Source organism: Callospermophilus lateralis, chromosome 19 (genome assembly GCF_048772815.1).
Source record: "Callospermophilus lateralis isolate mCalLat2 chromosome 19, mCalLat2.hap1, whole genome shotgun sequence".
Taxonomy (NCBI): domain Eukaryota; kingdom Metazoa; phylum Chordata; class Mammalia; order Rodentia; family Sciuridae; genus Callospermophilus; species Callospermophilus lateralis.
This window is the reverse complement of record NC_135323.1, coordinates 33,224,813-33,249,124: the sequence shown is the minus strand read 5'-3', so window position 1 is coordinate 33,249,124 and position 24,312 is coordinate 33,224,813. Positions and strand designations below refer to the sequence as shown.

The window sequence follows — 24,312 nt, the reverse complement described above, 5'->3', positions numbered from 1 at the left end:
CTCGCCAGGACGTGGGGGGGGGGGGGGGGGGCGGAGTCTGCACTGAGTCCGCCCCCCTGGCGGCGCCAGGGAGGCAGGGGCGGGACTTCCGCCCAGTGAGGCGCTACTTCCGGGTCGGCGTTGATCGCTGCTGGTGGATCGTATAAGTGGTTTTGGGCAAGCTTGCGGGCGGGGCTGAGGCCCGCGCGCCGCTGGAGATGCTGGGGGGCGGCTCTGAGGCCCGGGAGGACAAAGACGAGGGCGCCCGGGCGGGAGCTATAGCCTCGCCGCCCGCTATAGACTTTCCGGCCGAGGGCTCGGATCCCAAGTATGATGGTGAGTGAACCCGCTGCCGCGCGCCGTCTGGCTGTCCCCTGACCATCCGCGGTTCAGTGCAGTTCGCGTCGGCAGTGGTCGTTTCAGTACCTGGGTTAGTTCAGCTGCCTTCGGGCTGCACCCGGGGTGGCGTGCGGGCAGTCAGGGTAAGGTAAATATTTATTGAAAAAGCTTCTCCGATCTGCTTGTTTGTTTACATTTCTGCTCCATGGTTTCCTTTTTGCGGACTGAGGCCGTTGGATGGCTCAGGACTTTCAGGTGGCCACTTTCCAGCTCTTACGCTGTGTGGTTTGGTCAGTCGTTGAGAATGATCTTTGTTCTGCAGACTCTATATGCAGAACAGTTTGGGCTAGGAGACGCAATTTGTAGCTTGTAGTTTTGCATCAGTAATAGAATGATGATTTCTCACAGTGAGGCAGTGGAAATGCCCGTTTTCTTGAGGCTTTTGGTTATTAGATGGCCGTTACTTAAGTCAACTAGCATAAAGTGAGAGGTCCTAAAACAAGGACTCTACTATTTTACTGAAAATGCAGGGTTGTTAGTTGCACTGGCAGGGTTGTTAGTTGCTGCCAGTTTTTTTTGGACAATTTTAAAAATTAAATGTGGTATCAAGAATGAATACATTGGGGCAGGGGCTGAAAGCTTCAGTGATACAGCTGATGTTTAAGCATAAATGAGACCCTGAGTTCAATCCCCAACACCAAAACGGACAAGGACTCCAAGAGTTTTAACTATACAGATTTCCTAATAAAATGACTACAGAGAATACACATTCAGTTGAAGCATGGAATAAATATTACTTTGTTGCAGTGGATTTAAAAGTGCAAATTGAGTTGAAAAGGTTTTGGAAAAGTCCTTGCATTTTCATTCCTAATACTGCCTGTAATGCTTTAGCACAATGAAAAAAAAAAAGGCAGACCCTGGTGGTAGTTTAGGTAGAGTTTTACAGAGGAAATTTGTAAGATAACAGTTTTTTAATAGATACATAGATTTTTTTCCCCCCTCACATTAGGTGGTATATTAACAGCATCTCAATACTGTGGAACATGTTATGTCATAGGGTAAGCCCCAGCTGTAAACATGCAAGTTTCTTTCTGTGATAAGCGTTTCTGCACACCAAAGATTACTTTTGAAGGGAGTGATCTTAGATAAACTTAAATTTTTCTTCTCTCTTGTGCTCTTTAAAACCAACATCTGCCTTTGATAAAGTTTTTGTAGGTTTTCTTTTTGTGAGCATAAGGAGTACCAGGAGCTAGGCACAGTGGCACACATCTGTAATCCCAATTACTCAAGATGCTCTGGCAGAAGGATCATAAGTTTGAGGCCAGCTTGGGTAGCTTAGCAAGATCTTGTCTCAAGAGGCCTAGACTGTCTAGATGCAGTTTGTTTTTCATATGAAAAGTGAGGCCTGTGAAGAATGTAATTTCATTTTCAGTAGATGTAAAACAGAATGACTTCCCAAATGCTCTAGTAGGATTTGAAGAGGTCACTTCCAGTTAATGATTGAGTCAGAAAATTCAAAATCTAGGTATAACTTTAGCAGTTAACTCTTTTAAAACCAACATCTGCCTTTGATAAAATCACTGTAGGTTTTCTTTTTGTGAGCATAAGGAATACCAGGAGCAAGGCACAGTGTCACACATCTGTAATCCCAGTTACTCAAGATGCTCAGGCAGAAGGATCACAAGTTTGAGGCCAGCTTGGGTAACTTAGCAAGACCTTGTCTCAAAAATAAAATGAAAAGAGTTGGGGATATATCTTAGTGGTAGAGCACTTGCCTGGCATACAGGAGGCCCTGGGTTCAATAAAGAGGGCCAGCAGTAAGCCCATGGTTTCATTCATTCTCTTCATCTGACAGTTTTTAAAAAATGTTATTTCAGGGAGGCTGGGATTGTAGCTCAATGGTGGAGTGCTTGCCTAGCATGTGTGAGGCACTGTGTTCAATTCTCAGCACTGCATAAAAATAAATAAATAAAATAAAGATATTGTGTCCATCTACAACTGAAAAAAGAAAAAGTTATTACAGGTTTATCTTCTGGGCTTGTCTTCCTCTTCTCCTGGGGAGATTAAATTAGATGATCCCTTTCCTGTTTGTATACTCCCATCCTGCTTGGCAGAAGTCTAGATCTCGAATTCATCTAGTGTCAATCTTTTTATTTTTTAAATTTTATTAATTTTATTTTTTTTGTTGTAGTTGGACACAACACCTTTATTTCACTTGTTTATTTTTGTATGTGGTGCTGAGGATCGAACCCAGGGTCTCCCATGTATGAGGTGAGCACTCCACATCTGAGCCACAACCCCAGCCCTAGTATCTGTGTCTTATTTCTTACCATTTTATGAGAACTTTACCTCTTTGCTACTTTCCTTTTTCTCTTCTACTCATGACCAGTACTGGTTTCAGCTTCAGCCTTTCTTTCTTTTCCATTTTACTCATTTAAATATCTTTCCTCGGGTCTTTTTTTTTTTTTTTTTAATATTTTTTTTTAAAGAGAGAGTGAGAGAGGAGAGAGAGAGAATTTTTTTAATATTTATTTTTTAGTTATCGGCGGACACAACATCTTTGTTTGTACGTGGTGCTGAGAATCGAACCCGGGCCGCATGCATGCCAGGCGAGCGCGCTACCACTTGAGCCACATCCCCAGCCCCTCCTCTGGTCTTTTAAATGTTGTCCATTTTCTTGAATTATTAAAAGCTCATTTGAAAAATGACCAACTTTTCTCTTTTATTTCTTTATATTAAAAAGTAGAATTTCTGGGCTGGGGATATAGTTCATTATCAGACTGCTTTGCTTGCCTGGCATACTCATAGTTCTGGATTTGATCCCCAGATGTTAAAAAGGTAGATAAGTAAATAAGATAGAATTTTCTCATTGTTAAAATGGGAAAAACTAAGAGTATAAAGAAGGAGACAATCCTCCTATCCACAATCTTACCACTTTAATGGTTAAGTGTACCAGCCTGGCGTGGTGGCGCTATCCTGTAATCCCAGTGGCTCTGGACGGAGGCTGAGGCAGGAGGATCACCAGTCCTAAGCTAGACTCAGCAAAAGTGAGTGCTAAGCAACTCCGTGAGACCCTGTCTCTAGATAAAATACAAAATAGGGCTGGAGATGTGGCTCAGTGTTGAAGTGCCCCTGAGTTCAATCCCCTTAAGCATACATATTTTTAAAACTTTTACCAGGCATGGTGGCACAGCACTGTAATTTCAGGTACTCAGGAGGCAGAGGCAGGAGGATCAAAAGTTTGAAGCCAGTTTTGGCAACTCTGTGAGATCCTGTCTCAAAATAAAAAATTAAAAAGGCCTGGGAATGTAGCTCAGGGGTAAAGTGCCCCTGGGTTCAATCCCCAGTATGGGGGTCAGGGAGAAGTTTTTACATTAACAGAATGTTTAGAATATAGAAAGGCATGAAGGTTTAAAAACCATAATCTCATCATCCAGAGGCTATGGTTTACATTTTGGTATAGCTAAAGACAGTTTTTATTAATGATTTCACATTTTAAAATGTTTGTCCAAGAAAGGTAACAGGAATGGATTGATGATTTCCATCTAATTTTGTTGAAATACATTCACAAAGATTTAAAAGTATAGGGTTGGGGATGTGGCTCAAGCGGTAGCGCGCTCGCCTGGCATGCATACGGCCCGGGTTCGATCCTCAGCACCACATACAAACAAAGATGTTGTGTCTGCCGAAAACTAAAAAATAAATGTTAAAATTCTCTCTCTCTCTCTCAAAAATAAATAAAATTATAAAAAAAAAAGATTTAAAAGTATAAAGGAAAAAAAGGGGTTGGGGAGGGTAATTGCCTGTACTCACATCCCAGAGGAATACTCACTGTGAACAATTTGATGTTTTGGGTTGGGAGTATAGCTTAGTGGTAGAACTTTTGCTTGGCATGGGAGAAGCCCAGATTTTGATCTCTAGCTCTGCAAAAAGAAAGAGAAATAAAGAAAACAAACAAATAACTAACTAAATAAATAAATAAAAGGAAGAAAGAGAAGCAATTTGATATATTTATTTGCAGGTATTTATTGAGAGCTGTATGCCAGTCACTGTCCTCCATACTATATTATATATTTGGAACAGTCAGACTATAAAACAGCATTATAATATAATTTAATTTCTTTTACAAAATCTGTAGCTATATCATTAAAAACAAGGGGACAGAAATTTAGTCTGTTTTGTTCTTTCCAGCTTTCAAAATTTTTGTGTATTTATTTAACTATAAAGTAAATGCATTTTAGATTTTTGATTAAGGAGGCATGGTGGTGTGTGCCTTGTAGTCTCTACCACTTGCGAGACTGAGGCAGGAGGATTGCATCTTTGAGGTCAACCCTACTAATATGGTAAGACCTTGTCTTAAAATAAAAGATAAAAAGGGTTGGAGGTGTAGCTCAGTGGTAGAGACCCTGTGTGAGACCCTGGGTTCAATCACCAATACTGTTAATGAAACAAAACTAGATGGTATACCATTTGTAGTATCATTTATTTTTGCTCTTTTACAAATAAGACTGTGTAACATTCATACTATTGTTAATTTAGTTTTGTGCTCTATTGTTGAAAAAGATTTGTCTTTTTTATCGTTAGAAATAATGTATAAAAAATGATAGAAATAATACTGTTGGACGCTTATATACATACATACTCTATGTACCTGTATACGTACATAAATCTTTTTCATTATTATTCTTTTAAAAAATATTATTATTATTAATATTATTATTATTTTGTGGTGCTGAGGGTTGAACCCAGGACCTTGTGCATGTGATGCAAGCAGTGTACCAACAGAGCTATATCCCCAGCCCTTAAAATTTATTTTTTATTGATGTGTTATAGTCATACATAGTGGTGGGATTTGTTGTCATGTATTTGTACTGTCTGATTATTTCTTCAGAATAAATGCATGAATAAATCCATAGAAGTAGGATTGTTGGATCAAAGAAGTAACGTGGTTAGTTTTTTCCCCTTTTTTCTTTTTACTTTTTTGTATGTTTAAGATTTTTGATACAGTGATGATAGGGAAGGTTATGTTGGCATATACTCCCACATATAAAACGGTCTCATGTTACCTTCATTAGTATTAATTGTTTTTTTCTTAGTATTAATTGTTTTATAGCTTGCTTCTTTGACTTGATAGTAAACCTTATGATTATCTTTCTATACACTACCATTTCTAACTGCTGCATAGTAGTGTTGTTTTGTATATATTTAATTTAAAAAAATTTTTAGTATTCTAAACAGTATCTTACTGAATGTCTTGTATGCATATTTGTTGTGCTTTGATAGATCAAAGGTTTGCACTTTTCAAGTTCTACAGTTGTATTGTCAAATGTTGTAAACACTTTCGTATCTCTTGTGTTTGAACATACCTGCATTTCTTTCCTCCTCTTTTTTTGCCCTGGAGATTGAATGTAGGGCCTTGCTCATGCTATGCAGGCACTCTACCACTGAGCTAACTCCTCCCTATCCCTTTTTATTTTATTTATTTATTTTGAAACAGTGTCTTGGTAAGTTGCCCAGGCTTGGCCTCAAACTTGTGATTTTTTTTGCCTCAGGCCCCACAGTGGCTGGGATTACAGGCATTTGCCACCACACCCAGCCATGCCTGCTTTTTCTGTGCCCTTGGCAATACCAAGTATTTCAGGCTTTAAATAGTTACCAATGTGATGAACAGACTCTAGTGCCTTAGATATTAATATGTATGTCATTAATTACCAGTTACATTAAACCTGTTAGAATTTTAATTGTGCTTTTTATTAGCTTGTGAGACGTCTATGTAAGTTTTATTTCCTTTTCTTGTCATGCATAATACAGACATAAGTACTGTGTCTGAATTTGTGATTTGTATTTTAAGATGTCTTTATATGGGTTGGGGATGTGGCTCAGTGGTAGTGTGCCTGCTTGGCATTCATGAAGACTTGGGTTTTATCCCTGACACTGAAAATAAATAAATAAAGATATACAACAGTGTTTCTTGCTTTTTTTTTTTAAGATGTCTTCACATAAGGAAGTTTTTGCGTGGTCACATTTTTCATTTTTTTTCTTTCCCATACTCAAACAACTAAGTATTTATTTAAAATGAATAGCACATCTGCTACAAGAAGGTCATGTGGGTGTGTCCCCCCCCTACCTACAGATCAGAGAAGAAATTGATAAATAAAGACTGGATTTGAAAATGTCTGCTCTTCCAGGACATTTAATGGTTGATAGAGGAGAGTGGAACAGAATATTTGAAATGGGCCAATTTTATTTATTTATTTAATTTTTTTTTTGGTTCCAGGGATTGAACCCGGGGCGCTTAACCTCTGAGCCACATCCCCAGCCCTGTTTTATATTTTATGTAGAGACAGGGTCTCTCTGATTCGCTTAGGGCCTTGCTAAGTTGCTGGGGCTAGCTTTGAACTCCCAATACTACTGCTTCAGCCCCCAAAGTCACTGGGATTACAGGTGTGTGCCAGTTTTTGAAGGTATAGAAGATACATAGTCATCTGCCTGCAGGATATTTCCAATTGAATGCGTCCACAACTGTTGAGAATTGATGTGTCTCATCTTTCCTCTGACAGCTCCTCTTACAAGTTTTCACACTCATTAATACCTCTTTCTCCCCATTCCTAGTGTTTTAAATCCTGCTCTCAATAGTTCTATAACTTACCTCCTTTACTCAGTTTATCCACATCTTCCCTTGTTTACTTCCTGCCTCCTTCCAGACCACCATCATGGTGTCTTCAAGTATTTTTCCTTTATTATGTTTTTTTACCTGTTCAACAATTTATTAAATAAACCATTAGTGAGAACGTATGACCTTCAACTGAAGTGCCAGCTCATCTGTCTGTTTGATCTTGCATAGTGGTGAGAGGGTGAACTTGGGAGTCAGGCTAACCTGCCTGATTTGCTAGTCCTTAATCTCTTAGATCAGTGTCCTCATCTGTAAAAAATGGTGATGGTAACACTTTATATTGTTTTTTTAAGAATTAGAAGAAGCTGGGTGCAGTGGCACACAACTTGGAAGGCTAAGGCAGGAAGTTTGCGAGTTCAAAGCCAGCCTCAGCAATTTAGCAAGGACCTAAGCGAATCAGTGGGACCCTGTCTCTGCATAAAATATAAAAAAGGACTGGGGATGTGGCTCAGTGGTTAAGTGCCCCTGGGTTCAATTTCCAGTACCAAAAAAGAAGAGATCATGCACGTACAACACCTGTACATATGCAATCATGTGTTCACAGTAGTTGCCATCCTTCTTTCCCTCTCTCCTTTTCAGCCTTCTTTCTTTATGCCTGCTCCCCAGAGGATGGAGGCCATCCTATTCCACACTTGCTTGCTTATTTGCTTTAAAATCATTTTGTTTTTTTCCTTCCATTGTACATATCATTGCTACCAAAACTGTTTCCCTTCTGCCTCATGACATCTTGCTACTGGTCCTCCTTCTTATAAAATTCAACTTGAAACTCACTTCCACAAAGCCTGCTTTTCTTAACCCAACTTAGCATGACTACTCTTTTAAAAGTTTTTTATTTCTCTTCAGTTAAATAATTTGTATTTCATTAATTGGAGTATGCTGTTTTTTTTTTTTTTTCATTTTGAGACATGTTTACCAATAATTTTTTCCTTTAAAATTTTTAGAATCTGATGTGCCAGCAGAACTCCAGGTGTTAAAAGAACCCCTACAACAGCCAACTTTCCCTTTTGCAGTTGCAAACCAGCTACTGCTTGTTTCTTTGCTGGAACACTTGAGTCATGTGCATGAACCAAATGTACGACGATCAAAACAGGTGTTTAAATGTAAGTAAAAATAACTTGATCTTGCTAAGTAAAGCTTATGAAAACACTATATTGTTTAATGTGGGTCCAAGAAACAGCTGGTATATAAAATTGGGTCAATATTAAGTGTGAATAATTTACATCCCTTAAATTCATATTTTCTTTGGGTAACTCCTGGGGCCCCGAAATTGCATGTAATTGCATAAATAAAAGACTTTTTTTGGTTTTTGTTTTTGGGTACTGGGGCTTGAACCCAGGGGGTGCTTTAAAACTGAGTTACCTCCTCAGCCCTTTTGATTTTTTAAATTTTTAGATGGGGTCTCACTAAGTGGCTGAGGCTGGCCTCAAACTTTCGATCCTCCTGCCTCAGCCTTCCGAGGTGCTGGAAATAAGAGTGTGCCACTGCTCTCAGCTAAAAGAGCATTCTTTCGTATCTGTAGTATAATGTGATATTCATATGATTTTTGAAGATCTGTTTTGATTTGGTTGACATGCAGCTAAAAGAAAATCACATGTATGCATTCTGAACCAGTTCTTGACCAGACCAGAGAACTAGAATAGCTGCATATTGTGTTGTTGAAAATGTTTTTTATTCCTACCATAGGGTACTTGTATGAGAAACTTGAGCCAAAAAGTGAATAGAATTATAGTTGATGTTTCTGGTTCAGCACTTTTTTTCCATTTTGCAGTACTGGGGATTGAACACAGAGGTGGTCTACCAGTAAGTTACATCCCCAGCCGTTTTTAATTTTCATTTTGAGATAGGGTCTTGTTAAAATGCCTAGACTGGTCTCAAACTTTCACTGTTCCTGCCTCAGCCTCTAGGGCAGCTGAAATTATAGGCTTGTGTTATACGCATGGGCCACCACACCCAGATGGTTGTTTATTAACTTGAGACCATTGTAGCTGCTTTAATATCTCCAGTCACAGATTCTGAGGTTCTTTTCTACTAAAAAGGTCTTCCCAGGTCTTGTTTGGTGTTAGAAATTCTCAAACTTACACATTTATGTGGTCTTAGAACTTAATATATTTTAGTTAAAGATGTTCTCATTTTTGTAAGCTTGATGGGACATAAAAAGTAGTAAAAATATTTGTATAGTGTACATTCATTATTTTCTCAATAAAAGCAAATCTTATACTGTACATCCTAAGCAGTGGCATATGTAGGGGGCATAAGAGGTGATTCTTAGGTTCCAGAACCCTGGTTTATTGCATTAGATTCATGGTATAGAAAGTTAAGTTATAATAATGTTGCTGCAGTAACATTGCTTATAGTTAAAGCAGATTTGTAAATCTTACTGTTCCTTTTTTTTTTTTTTAATATTTTTTTAGTTGTCAATGGATCTTTTATTTATTTATATGTGGTGCTGAGAATCGAACCCAGGGCCTCACACATGCCAGGCAAGCTCTCTACCACTGAGCCACGACTCCAGCCCCAATCTTACTGTTCTTTTTGGTGATTGTGGGAACTGAATCCAGGGCCTTGTTCATTGAGCTATGCCCCCAGCCTAATTTTAAGATAATTTTGAATTCCTTATATACAGCATTTTTAGATTACTGAACTTTAAAAACTCTAATTTTTTAGAGAAGATTCTAGTTGGCTTTATTTTTGTTATGGGTCAGGCTATATGGGCAATGACCAAACAAACTCCATTTTACCCTAAGATTACATATCATGTAAGAAATGCTTCTCCTATGGGAAAGCCCCACCTCTGTACCCATTAAGAGTTACCTAGCACAGCATACTTGGCTACACAAAATAGCACTTTTTTTTTTAAAGTTGTTGATGGACCTATATTTTGTTCATATTTATATGTGGTGCTGAGAATTGAACCCAGTGCCTCATGTATGTAAGGCAAACTCTCTACCAATGAGCCTTAATCACAACCCCAAAATAGCAATTCTTATAGCAATTTTCTTATGTAAAATTGTTCTCTTTGGTTTCTATTTTTCTTGGGCAGTATACCTTGTCAGAGATTGTCTAGATGTTAGTAACTATTCTCTAACTTGTACTGAACTAGGGTCATTTTGACCCATGTCCTTTCTGCTTGCTTGCTGCTATGCCAACCTGGGAAGTCCCATGGGAAATACCAGTGTACCCAACGCATTGTCCCGCTAACTGCCCAATTCAGCTTCTGTACCTGCTTGCTTGCAGCTGATCAACCTGAATGCGGTTTTTGTCTTATATATATAAATATCCTAAAATGTTCAGGCTCGGGGCTGTTCCTTGCAGAGACAGTTATAGGTTCTGCAGGGGCCAGTCATTGGCTGGCTGACTAGATAAAGACTCTTAAATTTGGACAAAACTGGGACGTGGTATGTTTTCTTAGCGACCTGCCCCACAATAATTTTGTGATTCTAGAATCAAGCAACATCTCAATTCTATAGAATAAATGTTCCTAAATAAATATTTTTGCTGTGATTCAGTTACTTGATCTCAGTGGAGAGTTTTGAGTGTGAACAGAATATCCTGTATGATATCTGTATTTCTCATGAGTAAAAGCCAGGGCATCTCTGTAGAAACTTCTTTTTCTGAAGAGCCTGGTATTTGGACTATATATACATCTACTGTGCTCTTTGCATGTTGGCTTAAGATGTTCTGTAACAGAAAAAAACAGTTAATACTCACTTCTGTTGTTACTTCTTATGTTTTTTTTCTCCTATCTCTATTATCTTATTGCCTATCAACAAAATGTAATGTGTGAAGATTTTACATTTTTTTCTTGCCCCCCCCACCACCTTTTTAATGGAACTTAGTATTTCAATGACTAGGCATGTAAGCATAGCATACTTGGCAACACAAAATAGCAAATGACTACAGTTTAAGATGGTAGTAATTACAAATGTGTTCTTGATCAGTTAATGTACCTGTTGTTCCCCTGTTTGAGAATCAATCTTCAAGCCATTTTATTAATGTAAAATCTTCGTTTTGTATGTTCTTCTTTTATAGTACTTTGTGAGACCTTTATCAAAATGGGGCTTCTGTCTTCTTTCACCTGCAGTGATGAGTTTAGCTCATTGAGACTACATCACAACAGAGCTATTACTCATTTAATGAGGTCTGCCAAAGAGAGAGTTCGCCAGGTAAGCCCTAATGGGTGTGCTCTGTGTATGAAAAAAATAGAGAACTAAATTTTAAAGCATTATGAAATTCTAATTACATGTCAGGTTTTTTAAAATATAAACTTTGCTTATTCAGCAACATTTATGAAATATTATGTCTTAGATTCTTTGAGGTGCTGAGGTAAAATCATTGAACAAAATAGATCAAAATCCCTGCTCTCACGGAGATTATATTTGGATGAGAGGGCAGAAAACAATAGGAAAAAATATAAAAATATATGAGGTGTTAGGTGGTGTTAATATAAAAGACAAACATAAGGAAGTGAAGGGGCTTTGGAGATGTTGGGAGGGGCTGTGTAACTTTCACATAGGGTGGCCAGGGAGGGCCTCACTGACACAATGTTAAAGTTAAGAGTTGAAGGTGAGAGAATGTACTATGCAGATATGTAGAAGAAGATCATTCCAAGCAGAGGAACAGTGTAGGAGGGTCCCATGGTGGGTATGCAAGTGGCAGTGTGCTGAGGCTGGGAGTGAGGGACTGTAAGGCATCCCTATGGCTGGAGTAGAGTGAGCAAAGGGGAGAATTTTGAGGAAACCCTAAATTCAGGGAAAGAAAGGAGTGGAGGGGACAGATGAAGTAGGACCTTGACCATTTTTTTTTTTTAAATATTTTTTTAAGTTATTGATGGACCTTTATTTTATTCATTTATATGTGGTGCTGAGAATTGAACCCAGTGGCTCACACGTGCTATTTATTTATTTATATATATTTTTTGAGAGAGAGAGAATTTTTAATATTTATTTTTTAGTTTTTGGCGGACACAACATCTTTGTTTGTATGTGGTGCTGAGGATCGAACCCGGGCCACACGCATGCCAGGCAAGCGTGCTACCACTTTAGCCACATCCCCAGCCCTTGAGACCATTTTAATGTGCTTGGTTTTTACTCAGAATAAGATGGGACACATTGCAGTTTTTTGAGCATAAGAGTGACATAATGTGATCTACATTTTATTATTTATTTATTTATTTATTTTTGGTACCGGGAATTGAACTCATGGGCATTCAACCAATGAGCCCCAGCCCCAGCCCTGTTTTGTATTTTATTTAGACAGGGTCTTGTTGAGGCTGGCTTTGAACTTGCAATCTTGTCTCAGCCTCCCTAGCTGCTGGGATTATAGGCTTGTGCCACCTCGCCCAGCTGATACACATTTTATTGTACATTTAAACTATTCACACCACTACTATGTTGAGAATATGCCAATGGGGGTCAAAGGCAGAAACAGGGAAGCAGGTACAGTCATACAGGCAAAGGTGGTGTGGTGTGGAATGGGCTGGTAGCATTGGAGATGTGGGAAGTGATAAGTTTTTATATATACTTGAAAACAAAGTCAACATTGGCTCATGAAGCTCCTTGGTAAATATATTCTCAACTTTGAAATATTTTCAATTGTAAACTCTTAGGTTATATTAAAAATGCTGGGGTTTTTTTGTTTTTTGTTTTTCCCAGCCACAGTGGCGCTTGTCTGTAATTCTAGCTGCTTGGGAGGCTGAGACAGAAGAGTCACAAGTTTAAAGCCAGCCTCAGCAATTTAGTTGAGATCTAAGCAATTTACTGAGACCCTGGTCTCAAAATAAAAAAAGTAATAAAAAAGGACTGGGGATGTGGCTCAGTGGTTAAGCATCATTGGATTTGATCTCTGGTATTCTGATCTCCACCTATCGCCAAAAGCTGTTTTTGGTTTTGTTTTCAATATTGTTTTGAGTATTTGGGGCTATAAATGTGACATTGAATTTTGAAAGATTGCATATTTCAAACTTTTCAAAACGTTTTTTTAAAAGTACTTTTTTGTTTTAGGATCCTTGTGAGGATAATTCTTATATGCAGAAGATCAGGTATGTGTTAAGTACTTCTTTGATTATGCACAGACTAAACTATTCAAAAGAAATCAGTATTAATTTGAGAGTTAAAAAATAATGTTGTTAGGGTAGTTTATGGATTTTTCTTTTTGGAACCTGGAATTGAACCCAGGGGTGCTTAACCATTGAGCCACATCCCCAACTCTTTTTTTTTTTTTTTGAGACAGAGTCTTGCTAAGTTGCCTAGGGCCTCACTGAGTTGCTGAGGCTGGCCTGGAACTTTCCATCCTGCTGCTGCAGCTTCCTAGGCTGGTGGGATTACAGGCGTGCTCTACCGCACTGGGATAGTTAATGACAATTTAAGACTGTGTTGTTAGCGCTTAGTCCTGCTCCAGGACTTGCTTTCTCATTTCTTTCCTCTTCCAACTCTTGTCCCCATTGAGTGTGGATTCTGTTAAGCCCCACTGTTAATTCACCTTACTGATACCCCATCTCTTTTAGGGAACATCTGTTTACAAAATATTTAAAATCTATGTCTGGTCTGCATCGTAATTTAAATAAATTTGTTACTGAGTTTACCTAATCAATACTGTCTAGTAACCTTCCTTAGGATTTCTGTTGTAAAACATTGGTGGTAATTTATAACTGGTAAGGAACTTGAAATTAGTTTAATGACCCCTTTGCTATTTTCAGTACATTGTTGATTTGCTTAGCCAATGTTTTCTTTATAAAGAATGAAAAATTTTACTTCATTATATATATATATATATATTTTAGTTGTAGATGGATACTTACTTTTATTTTATGTGGTGCTAAGGATTGAACCCAGTGCCTCACATTTGCTAGGCAATTGCTCTACCACTGAGCTACAACCCCAGCCCCACTTCAGTTCATATTTTTATAAATGATTGCAGTTTAGTAATAGATGATTGCAGTTTAGTAATAGATGATTGCAGTGTAGTAACAGATGAGTCAGCAGATTTGTACATAATACAGTGAATATGAATTGTCCTAGAACATATTGTTTCAGGTTTTAATATTGATTATATATTTGACCACTGTAGGGGAGCAGACTTTTAATCCTAATGATTTGGTAGGCTGAGGCAAGAGTGTTACAAGTTGGAGACCAGCCTCAGCTGCTTAGTGAGAACCTGTCTCAAATTTAAGAAAAGCACTGGGAATGTGGTTCAGTGGTAAAGTGTCTCTGGGTTCAATCCCCAGTACCAAAAATAAAACCAAAAATATTGATTATGTGTTTGTATTTAACTTTTAGATCCAGGGAAATAGCCTTTGAAGCACAAACTTCACGTTACTTGAATGAATTTGAAGAAATTGCCATCTTAGGAAAAGGTGGATATGGAAGAGTATACAAGGTTTGTTTTCTACTTGCTCATTTTGACCCATTACTCTATAAATAAGTGTATTTTGAGAAGTTGTTTTCATTATTATTATTATTATTATTATTATTATAAAGCACTCAGAGAATGCCTAGATGTCACATTTATTTATTTATCATTATGATTTATTATTTACAGGGAAGTATGTAGGTTTTAATATTTTTCATTTCTTTTTTTTTTTTAAAGAGAGGAGAGAGAGAGAATTTTTTAATATTTATTTTTCAGTTTTCGGTGGACACAACATCTTTATTTTATTTTTATGTTGGTGCTGAGGATTGGACCCAGTGCCCCCCGTATGCCAGGCGAGCGCGTTACCACTTGAGCCACATCCCCAGCCCAAGTTTTAATATTTTTCTAAGAACATTAGGTGTATTCTGAAAACATAAGAGCTTTGTTTTATGGTATATTCTTTTTTTTTAATATTTATTTTTTAGTTTCAGTTGGACACAATACCTTTATTTTTATTTATTTATTTTTATCTGGTGCTGAGGATTGAACCCAGGGCCTTGCATATGCTAGGCAAGCACTCTACTGCTGAGCTACAACCCTAGCCCTTAGGATATATTCTTATTAAAAATGTACAACTACTTGTGAGACTGGAACAGGAGGATTATAAGTTCAAGGCCAGCGTTGGTGACTTAGAAAGACCCTTTCTCAAAGTAAAATATAAAAAACAGGGTTGGGCCTAATCTCCATCATGTGGGATTAGGCTCCAACTTCCTTAATAAGACTCTTGTGGTGCAAGAATGAAAATCAAGAATCAGTAAATGGGATGGACTCAAGCTAAAAATATTTTTTTCAGCAAAAGAAACAATCTGTGAGGTGAATAGAGAGCCTACATCTTGGGAGCAAATCTTTACCCCTCACACATCAGATAGAGCACTAATCTCTAGGGTATATAAAGAACTCAAAAAGCTAAGCACCAAAAAACTAATAACCCAATCAGTAAATGGGCCAAGGACCTGGACACTGAAATGTCTGTTCCCTGATATACAATCAGTAAATAAATATATGAAAAAATGTTCATCATCACTAACAATTAGAGAAATGCAAATCAAAACCACTCTAAGATTTCATCTCACTCCAGTCAGAATGGCAGCTATTATGCATACACATAACAATAAGTGTTGACGAGGATGTGGGGAAAAAGGTACACTCATACACTGCTGGTGGGACTGCAAATTGGTGCAGCCAATATGGAAAGCATTATGGAGAGAGATTTCTTGGAAAATTGGGAATGGAACCACCATTTGACCCAGCTATCCCTCTCCTTGGTTTATACCCAAAGGACTTAAAAACAGCATACTACAGGGACATAGCCACATCAATGTTTCTAGCAGCACAATCACAATAGCTAAACTGTGGAACCAACCTAGATGCCCTTCAGTAGATGAATGGATAAAAAAAAAAATGTGGCATATATACACAATAGAATATTACTCATCAATAAAAGAGAATAGGGGCTGGGGATGTGGCTCAAGCGGTAGCACGCTCGCCTGGCATGCGTGCGGCCCGGGTTCGATTCTCAGCACCACCTACAGACAAAGATGTTGTGTCCGCCAAATACTAAAAAATAAATATTAAAATTCTCTCTCTCTCTCACTCTTTCTTTAAAAAAAATAAAATAAAAAAATAAAAGAGAATAAAATCATGGCATTTGCAGGTAAATGGATGGAGTTAGAGAAGATAATGCTAAGTGAAGTTAGCCAATCCTAAATGCGAATGTTTTCTCTGATATAAGGAGGCTTATTCATAGTGGGATAGGGAGAGGAAGCATGGGAGGAATAGATGAACTCTAGGTAGGGCATAGGGGTTATAAATGATGGTGGAATGTGATGATCATTATTATCCAAAGTACATGTATAAAGACATGAATAAAGTACATGTATAAAGACATGAATTGGTGTGAATATACTTTATACGTGACCAGAGATATGAAAAATTGTGCTCTATATGTGTAATAAGAATTGTAATGCATTCTGCTGTCATATATAAATAATAAATTTTTTTAAAAAATCCAAAACAGGGCTGGAGATGTAGCTCAGTGGTAGAGTACCCCTGGGCTCAATTCCTAGTACAAAGAAGAAAAAAAAAGTGTTGGGGCTGGGGATGTGGCTCAAGCGGTAGGGTGCTTGCCTGGCATGCGTGCGGCCTGGGTTCAATCCTCAGCACCACATACAAACAAAGATGTTGTGTCTGCCGAAAACTAAAAAATAAATATTAAAATTCTCTCTCTCTCTCTCTTAAAAAAAAAAAAAGTGTTAATATGGCTGGGGGTGTAGTTTTGGGATAGAGCTAGCATGTGTAAAGTCCTGGGTTTAATCCTCAGCAACACACACACACACACACACACACACACACACACACACACAATGTTACTAAAAAGAATATCCTGCAGTTTGGGGCTTAGGTAGGTTAGCTGATGTTCCTGTTCTTTAGACCTGGAACCTTTGGGTGTCAGACTCACACAGTTTATAAAGCTGCAGTCCAGCCGAGTAGGACTCACTTCCCAGAAAACAGGGGCAAGGATTCATGGCTTTAGCTTAATTTGATCTTTTTGGCTAGTTTGGGTTAACTAAGCTCATAATAGAGGAACTTATTAATATATAATTTATTGGAACTTAATACTTTGTCTTTTCTGCTTTTTAGGTCAGGAATAAATTAGATGGCCAGCATTATGCAATTAAGAAAATTCTGATTAAGGGTGCAACTAAGACTGACTGCATGAAGGTATGATTTTAAGAAGTGTTTTGAGCTAGGCCCAGTGGTGGCGTGTACCTGCATTTCATCTGCTGGGATGCTGCGGTGGGACTTGTGCCCAGGAGTTCAAGATGGGCTTGGGCAACATAGCAAGCCTCATTTCAAAGAAAGAAACAAAGATTTATTTTGTATAATTGTGAATTAAGTTCCTTTTCAAAGGAGTTATATGTGTATTTGGCAAATAGTAGGTGGTATGGATTGCTCTCTTACAAGATGAGATTGTAGTATAGTATAAATATCAAAACTAAATTTTTATTTAAGGTAATTTTTTTGTAGACTACCACATTTCAAGTCATTGCTGGGGAAATTAATTTTTCAGGTAAATGATTAGTGTATAGTACAATTTATTACTATAAAGCATGAGCCCGGTTTGTCTAGGTCTTCCCCCTACATACCATTGTGGTTCTGGGAAAACTGCCTTATTTTCTGAGTTGCTGTTTCTCTCACTTGACTATAGTGTTTTTTTTACTTACCTTGATTTGATGTAGGAGATCAGATGAGAGAATGATAATGAATGAGCTTTACGAAACATAAAGTGCTGTATAAATTTAAGTTATTTAGTTGCTGTAACTATTTGTCTCTCACTAGAATATCCCCATTGACATAGTTCAGATTGCTTGTACAGAGAGATTTTTATTATTTGCTCTTGAACAAGAAGTGTTCAAGAGGAATAAACACTTAACAAATTGCTGGTAAAATCTCTTTACATTTTCTTTAGGTACTACGGGAAGTAAAGGTGCTGGCAGGTCTTCAACACCCTAATATTGTAGGCTATCATACTGCATGGATAGAACATGTTCATGTGGTCCAGCCCCAAGGTAAGTCATTTTGACTATACAAATTGAGCATCCCATGTCTGAAAACATGAAATCTGAAAAGCTCTGAAATTCAACACTTTTAGAGTGTTAAAATTTTTTTAGATTTTGTAGTCTGTGTGAATATTTCAGAATCTGGAAAAAATCCAAAGTCTGATTTATTTTTGGTCCTGTGCATTTTGGATAAGAGATACTCAACCTATATAGTAAAATGGTTGGAGTATTTCTACTTGTGAGCCAAATCTTGCCTACCCTTGTTTTTGTATATTCCAAGTTGAGAATGGTTTTTTACTTTCAAATAGTTAAAAGGAATGAAAAGAATATTTTGGGAATTATGAATAATTCAAATTGGGTTATCTAAGCTCAGAATGTGATTTTTTTGGAACTTAATAAAAAAGTTTATTAGAACACAGGCTTATGTACCTATTGCTTTTGCACTACAACAGAATTCAGGTTGCACCTGAGTCCCTTAGAGTTAACAAAACCTAAACTGTTTTCTTTCAGGTTTTCTATAAAACGTTTGCTGACTCCTGGTGTATACAAGAAGTCTGTTTTTATACTTTCTAAAACAAGCCTGCTATTTTAATAAAGATGGTGTATTCTATTTGACTTATAGTCTCATTTGGTATTATCTATACATATTAGCTCTGCTTTTAACTTGAAATACTGGGCTGCTTGCAGATATTTATATTTTGTTTTGTTCAACAGGCAGAGTTCCTATTCAGTTGCCCTCTCTTGAAGTGCTCTCTGATGTGGACAGGTATGAGGTGTATGCACATTAGACATTGTTTACTGTGGACTGCACTGACTTGCCTTTGCCTTTTCCTATTGGGAGCTTGGCAGGAGTGTTTTAGGCTTTCTTTTTGTTTATTTTTATTAAAAAATTTTAAATTGCTTTATCCTCAAGTATTTTAGTATGTTAAATAAAGGGTGCTACTGGAACGATTTGATACCCTTTTCAAAAAGCTTATCTATAAGATTCCTACAGACTTGAAGAAGCAGTTGAGATACTCTTTTGATCTCTTTTTACAGTCACTTTTATATTTTGCCTTTTTTTTCCACCAGGAATCAATATGGTGTTAAAGACAATGAAAGTAGCAGCTCGTCAATCATCTTTGCTGAGTTTACCTCAGAAAAAGAAAAACCCTTTGGAGAATGTGACATCGAAAATCAGAATAACAAATTGGTGAACTACACCACAGATTTAGTTATAAGGGACAGCAATGAACTTGAGTCATCCATTGATCTCCAGGAAAATGGCTTGACTGATTTGTCTGACAGATCGATTGTCAAACATCAGCTGCCAGTCAGGCATAATTCAGACCTGGAAGGGAATTTCACATCCACTGAAGAGTCTTCTGAAGAAAACTTTAACTTGTTGGGACAGACAGAGGTAGAGCATTTTCCCAGAACCTACTGATGAGATGTATCTTAAAAATTGTATGAAGGATTGTAATGGGCCTGCCTTCTCAGCTGACTTCCCACTTGGCATGCCTTCCTGTCTCTAATCTTGCTCTTCTGCACTGTGTTCAGTTCTTGGATTCACCATGTTTTCTCTTGCCATATGGCCCTTATATTTGGTCTGCCTCCTAATGACCCTTTTCTGACTTCCCTAGTGGGTCATTGCTTCTCTAGACATTCTTTAATGTCTGCGCTGGACTTGGAAGCCTCATTCACACACTATTTCTGTAGTGTGTTAGCATCATACTATAAAAATATATTTATGCAAAGAGTTTTCTATTTTTAGAGCTTTATTTTAGATGAGTCCTGTAGGATTACCAGGTCAGTTTTCAGAATATTCTTATTGAGGGTTATACTAAAATGCTGGTCAGATTTCCATCACTGGTATTGAATATTAGTATTTTAAAAAGTGAGCATTAAAAAAGTCTTTACAGAATCTGTCATTAGAATTGCAAAACTGTATATCTCAGCTATATATACACAACACAGAACACAGAATTCTTGTCAAGGAATATATATGTCTGTGTGTATGTTTTTGTTTTTGTTTTTTGTTTTTTGATAACCAGTGCATAAACACTGAGCCCATGTCCCCAGCCTTTTTTTAAAAAAAATATTTATTTTTTAATTGTAGGTAGAAATACAATATCTTTATTTTATGTGGTGCTGAGGATCGAACCCAGTACCTCACGTGTGCTAGGTAAGCACTCTACCACTGAGCCACAACCCCAGCCTGTCCCCAGCCCTTTTGATATTTTTATTTTGAGACAGGGTCTAAGTTGAGTAGGGCCTTGCTAAGTTGCTAAGGCTGACCTTGAACTTGAATTCCTCTTGCTGAGATTACAGATGTGTGGGCTTTAAAAAAAAAAAATAAATAAATAAATAAATATAATATATATATATATATATATATATATATATATATATATATATATATATATTTAGTTGTAGATGGACACAATACCTTTATTTATTTATATGTGGTACTGAGGATCGAACCCAGGGCCTCATCATGCATGCTAGGCAAGTGCTCTACCACTAAGCCACAACCCTAGCCCAACTTTTTTTTTTTTTTTTTTTTAAATGAAAAAACTTTGAATGGATTCACCTGAATCCAAAGGAGTTTAGTTTGAGGGACTTCTAATCAGAATTGTTTAATTTTTCTGTATTTCTGTATTTGGAAAATTTCCTTTGATGCCTAAATAAGTGGGCTGTAGGAAGTTTAATGTTTGCTTATATTTTTCTTGAATAAGTTATTATGTACTATGGAAGCCAAAGTATATATACTTCAGTAAAGTTGTAGAGTACTACATAAGCTTCTTTGATGTTTTATCTTAGATTTAAAAACTGTTTGCAGACCAGTTTCAGAACTGGTTCCTCCATGTGTCATGTTCAGGAGCTTCTACCATTGGACTCCTACTGACTCCAGCCTGACCTACCCTTGCCTCCTTGTGTTATGACACACTATTTTAATTATTTAGTTATTGCTCTGCTTCTTGGGCAGGCCTGGGTCCTTAGTGCTTAGCCATTGTTTTTGGCCTAGAGTAGGCAAGTTGAGTGTTGCGTGAATTAGCAAATATGGGAGCCCACAGTGTGTCCTGTCCTAGGTGCAGTACCACCTGATGTTGCATATCCAAATGCAGCTGTGTGAGCTCTCCCTGTTTGACTGGATAGCCGAGAGGAACAAGCGGAACCAAGAGTGTGTGGATGAAGCTGCCTGTAAGTACCATCTGAATAGTAAATACTGAAGGGGAAATAAAGATAGTCAAATCTTTCTCATCTAATGTTAGGAATTGCCTCCGGGGCTTTAGGTTTAAAAAAAAAAAAAAGAATAAGAAAACTAACAATAAAAAACTTCAAAGAAATAGTTGTGCTTTTTTTCAACATTTTGCATGAACAAATTTGGAAGCTAAATTTCTAAGTAATAAAGTTTTATTATATTGAAAGAGTACTATGATGGAATTTAGGTTAATGATTTTGGGTAGAATTTTTAAAAATTTTATTCTAATTTGTTATATATGACAGTAGAATGCAATTCAATTAATTTTACATAAATCAAGCACAACTTTTCATGTCTCTAGTTGTATACAAAGTATTTTCATACATGTACTTAGGGTAATGATGTCTGTCTCATTCCACCATTTTTCCTACCTCTATGCCCCCTCTCTTCTCCTTCCTCTCTTTTGCCCTATCTAAAGTTTGTCTGTTCCTCCCACGCTTTACCCCACATCCAAAGAAAACATTTGGCATTTGGTTTTTGGGGATTGATTTGTTTCTTTTTTTTTTTTTTTTTTAAGAAAATATTTATTTATTTATTTCGTTTTAGGGGGACACAATATCTTTATTTTATTTTTATGTGGTGCTAAGGATAGAACCCAGTGCCTCATGCATGCTAGGTGAGCACACGACCACTGAGCCACAATCCCAGCCCCGGATTGGCTTACTTCACTTAGCATTATATTCTCCAGTTCTATCCATTTACCTTTAATTGCCATGATTTTATTCTCTTTTAATGCTGAGTAATATTCCATTGTGTGTATATACCACTTTTTTTTTTTTTTTACCCATTCATCTATTGAAGGGTGTCTAGGTTGGATCCACAATTTAGCTATTGTGAATTGTGCTGCTATAAACATTGATGTGTCTGTGTCCCTGTAGTATGCTGTTTTTAAGTCCTTTGGGTATAAACCGAGGAGTAGGATAGCTGGGTCAGATGGTGGTTCCATTCCCAGTTTTCCAAGGAATCTCCATACTGCTTTCTATATTGGCTAATTAACCAGAAACCCTGTGCCTAATAGAAGAAAAAGTAGGCCCAAATCTTCAGTTTCTTTAATAGAATTCCTATTAAAACCAGGAGTCAATAAATTGGATGGATTCATACTAAAAAGCTTCTTTTCAGCAAAACAAACAGTCAGTGAAGTGAATAGAGAATCTACAGATGGGAACAAATTTTTACCACACGCACATCAGAGCACTAATTTCTAGGATATATAAAGAACTCATAAAAACAAGTAAACCAATCAACAAATGGGCTAAGGAACTGAACAGACACTTCTCAGAAGATCATATACAGTCAGTCAACAAATATATGAAAAATTATTCAACATCTCTAGCAATTAGAGAAGTGCAAATCAAAACCACTCTAAGATTTCATTTGACTCCAGTCGGAATGGCAGCTATTAAGAATACAAACAACGACAGGGCTGGTGTTGTAGCTCAGTGGCAGAGTGCATGCCTAGCATACATGAGGCACTGGGTTTGATCCTCAACACCCCATAAAAATAATTTTAAAAAAAGGATGTGGGGGAAAAAGGCACATACATACATTAATAGTGGGACTACAAATTGGTGTAGCCAATTTGGAAAGTAGTATGGATATTTCTTATTTGTTTATTTTTATGTGGTGCTAAGGATCAAATCCAGTGCCTCACACATGTGAGACAAGTGCTATGTCACTGAGCTACAGCCTCAGCCCTTGGTAGAATTTTAACATTTCTTTTCTTTTCTTCTTTTTTTTTTTTTTTTAAAGAGAGAGTGAGAGAGAGGGAGAGAGAGAGAGAATTTTAATATTTATTCTTCAGTATTCGGCGGACACAACATCTTTGTTGGTATGAGGTGCTGAGGATCGAACCCGGGCCGCACTCATGCCAGGCGAGCGCGCTACCGCTAGAGCCACATCCCCAGCCCCGAATTTTAACATTTCTAAGACAAAATCTGTTTAATTGTCAGTGGACCTTTAATTTATTTATTTATACATGGTACTCTCACATGCCAGGCAAGCACTCTACCACTGAACCACAACCCCAGCCCTAAGACAAATTTAAATAGTTGTTTTACTTTATTATTATCATTTTTTTAATTCTGAAATTGGTGCTCTTATAAAAAAATTTCTTATATCATCCAGGCTCCCCCCCTCCCATCAACACCCTATATATATAGGTCCTTCTAGAAACACTTTGTTGGATATTTAAAAAATATAACACTGATTCTCAGATTTGTCTGCACCTTAGAATCACATGTAGGATTTTTAAAAATGTTGAGTAACATTACAGTGGAGAAGCCTGATACAACCTTAGCCAGAGATGGAAGTCACTATCAGTGTTGATAAGTCATGTTAGTGTGAGTATTCTTGGTATGATGTGATGAGAATGGCAGTTTATCTCTGTGATCTTCCTTTTTCCAAACCATAGTCCCAATCTAATCATGGGAAAAATAGTAGAAAAATCCCAATTGAAGGACATTCTACAGAATACTTGATCAGTACTTTTCAAAATTGTCACAGGCCAGAGGAATCTAACGAGACACAACAACTCTATGTTATATGATAGGTATATCCTGATTGGGGTCCTGGAACAGAAAGAGGAAACTGTAAAGACTAAGGAAACCTGAGTGAACTGTGGACTTTAGTTAGTAATATTATCTATCAATATTGGTACACCCATTGTAACAAATGTATCATTTTAATGTAAGGTGTTGATAACTAGGGGAAGTGGGGGCTTGGGGATGTAGCTTAGTGGTGGAGAGCTTCCTTAGCATGCTCAAGGCCCTGGAGTCAATCCTACCACTAAAGGGGAAAAAAAGAAAAAGGGGACAACTGAGTGTGGGTTTTATGAAAACTTTTTGTACTATTTTTCAGTTTTTTTGTAAATTCAAGATTATTTTAAAATGTAAAATCTGTTTTAAAAGAAAGCTGCTGGGGCTGGGGTTGTGGCTCAGTGGTAGAGTGCTCGCCTCGCACATGTGGGTTCAATCCTCAGCACCACATAATAAATAAATAAACAAAATAAAGATTAAAAAAAATAAAAGCCATCTTTGAGTATATCTGTTATTTTTATATAGAGTGATTGTTCTAAGAGAGACCTTGGCCTTTGACACTTATTGGAAAATTTG

At 37.3% G+C, this 24,312-nt stretch overlaps 1 protein-coding gene across 1 annotated transcript in view; it reads left to right on the top strand.

The window, feature by feature from the left end:
• Positions 1-101: 101 nt before the first annotated feature.
• The window catches only part of Eif2ak1 (eukaryotic translation initiation factor 2 alpha kinase 1), a 38,807-nt gene continuing 14,596 nt past the window's right edge, over positions 102-24,312 (top strand). Inside the window, exons 1-10 of the mRNA XM_076839754.1 lie at positions 102-315; positions 7,933-8,091; positions 11,021-11,154; positions 12,991-13,028; positions 14,266-14,365; positions 17,039-17,119; positions 17,868-17,967; positions 18,673-18,724; positions 19,030-19,357; positions 21,030-21,141. Coding sequence (XP_076695869.1) covers positions 198-315; positions 7,933-8,091; positions 11,021-11,154; positions 12,991-13,028; positions 14,266-14,365; positions 17,039-17,119; positions 17,868-17,967; positions 18,673-18,724; positions 19,030-19,357; positions 21,030-21,141 — 1,222 coding nt within the window. The 5' untranslated portion in view covers positions 102-197. The remainder of the gene's footprint in view (positions 316-7,932; positions 8,092-11,020; positions 11,155-12,990; positions 13,029-14,265; positions 14,366-17,038; positions 17,120-17,867; positions 17,968-18,672; positions 18,725-19,029; positions 19,358-21,029; positions 21,142-24,312) is intronic.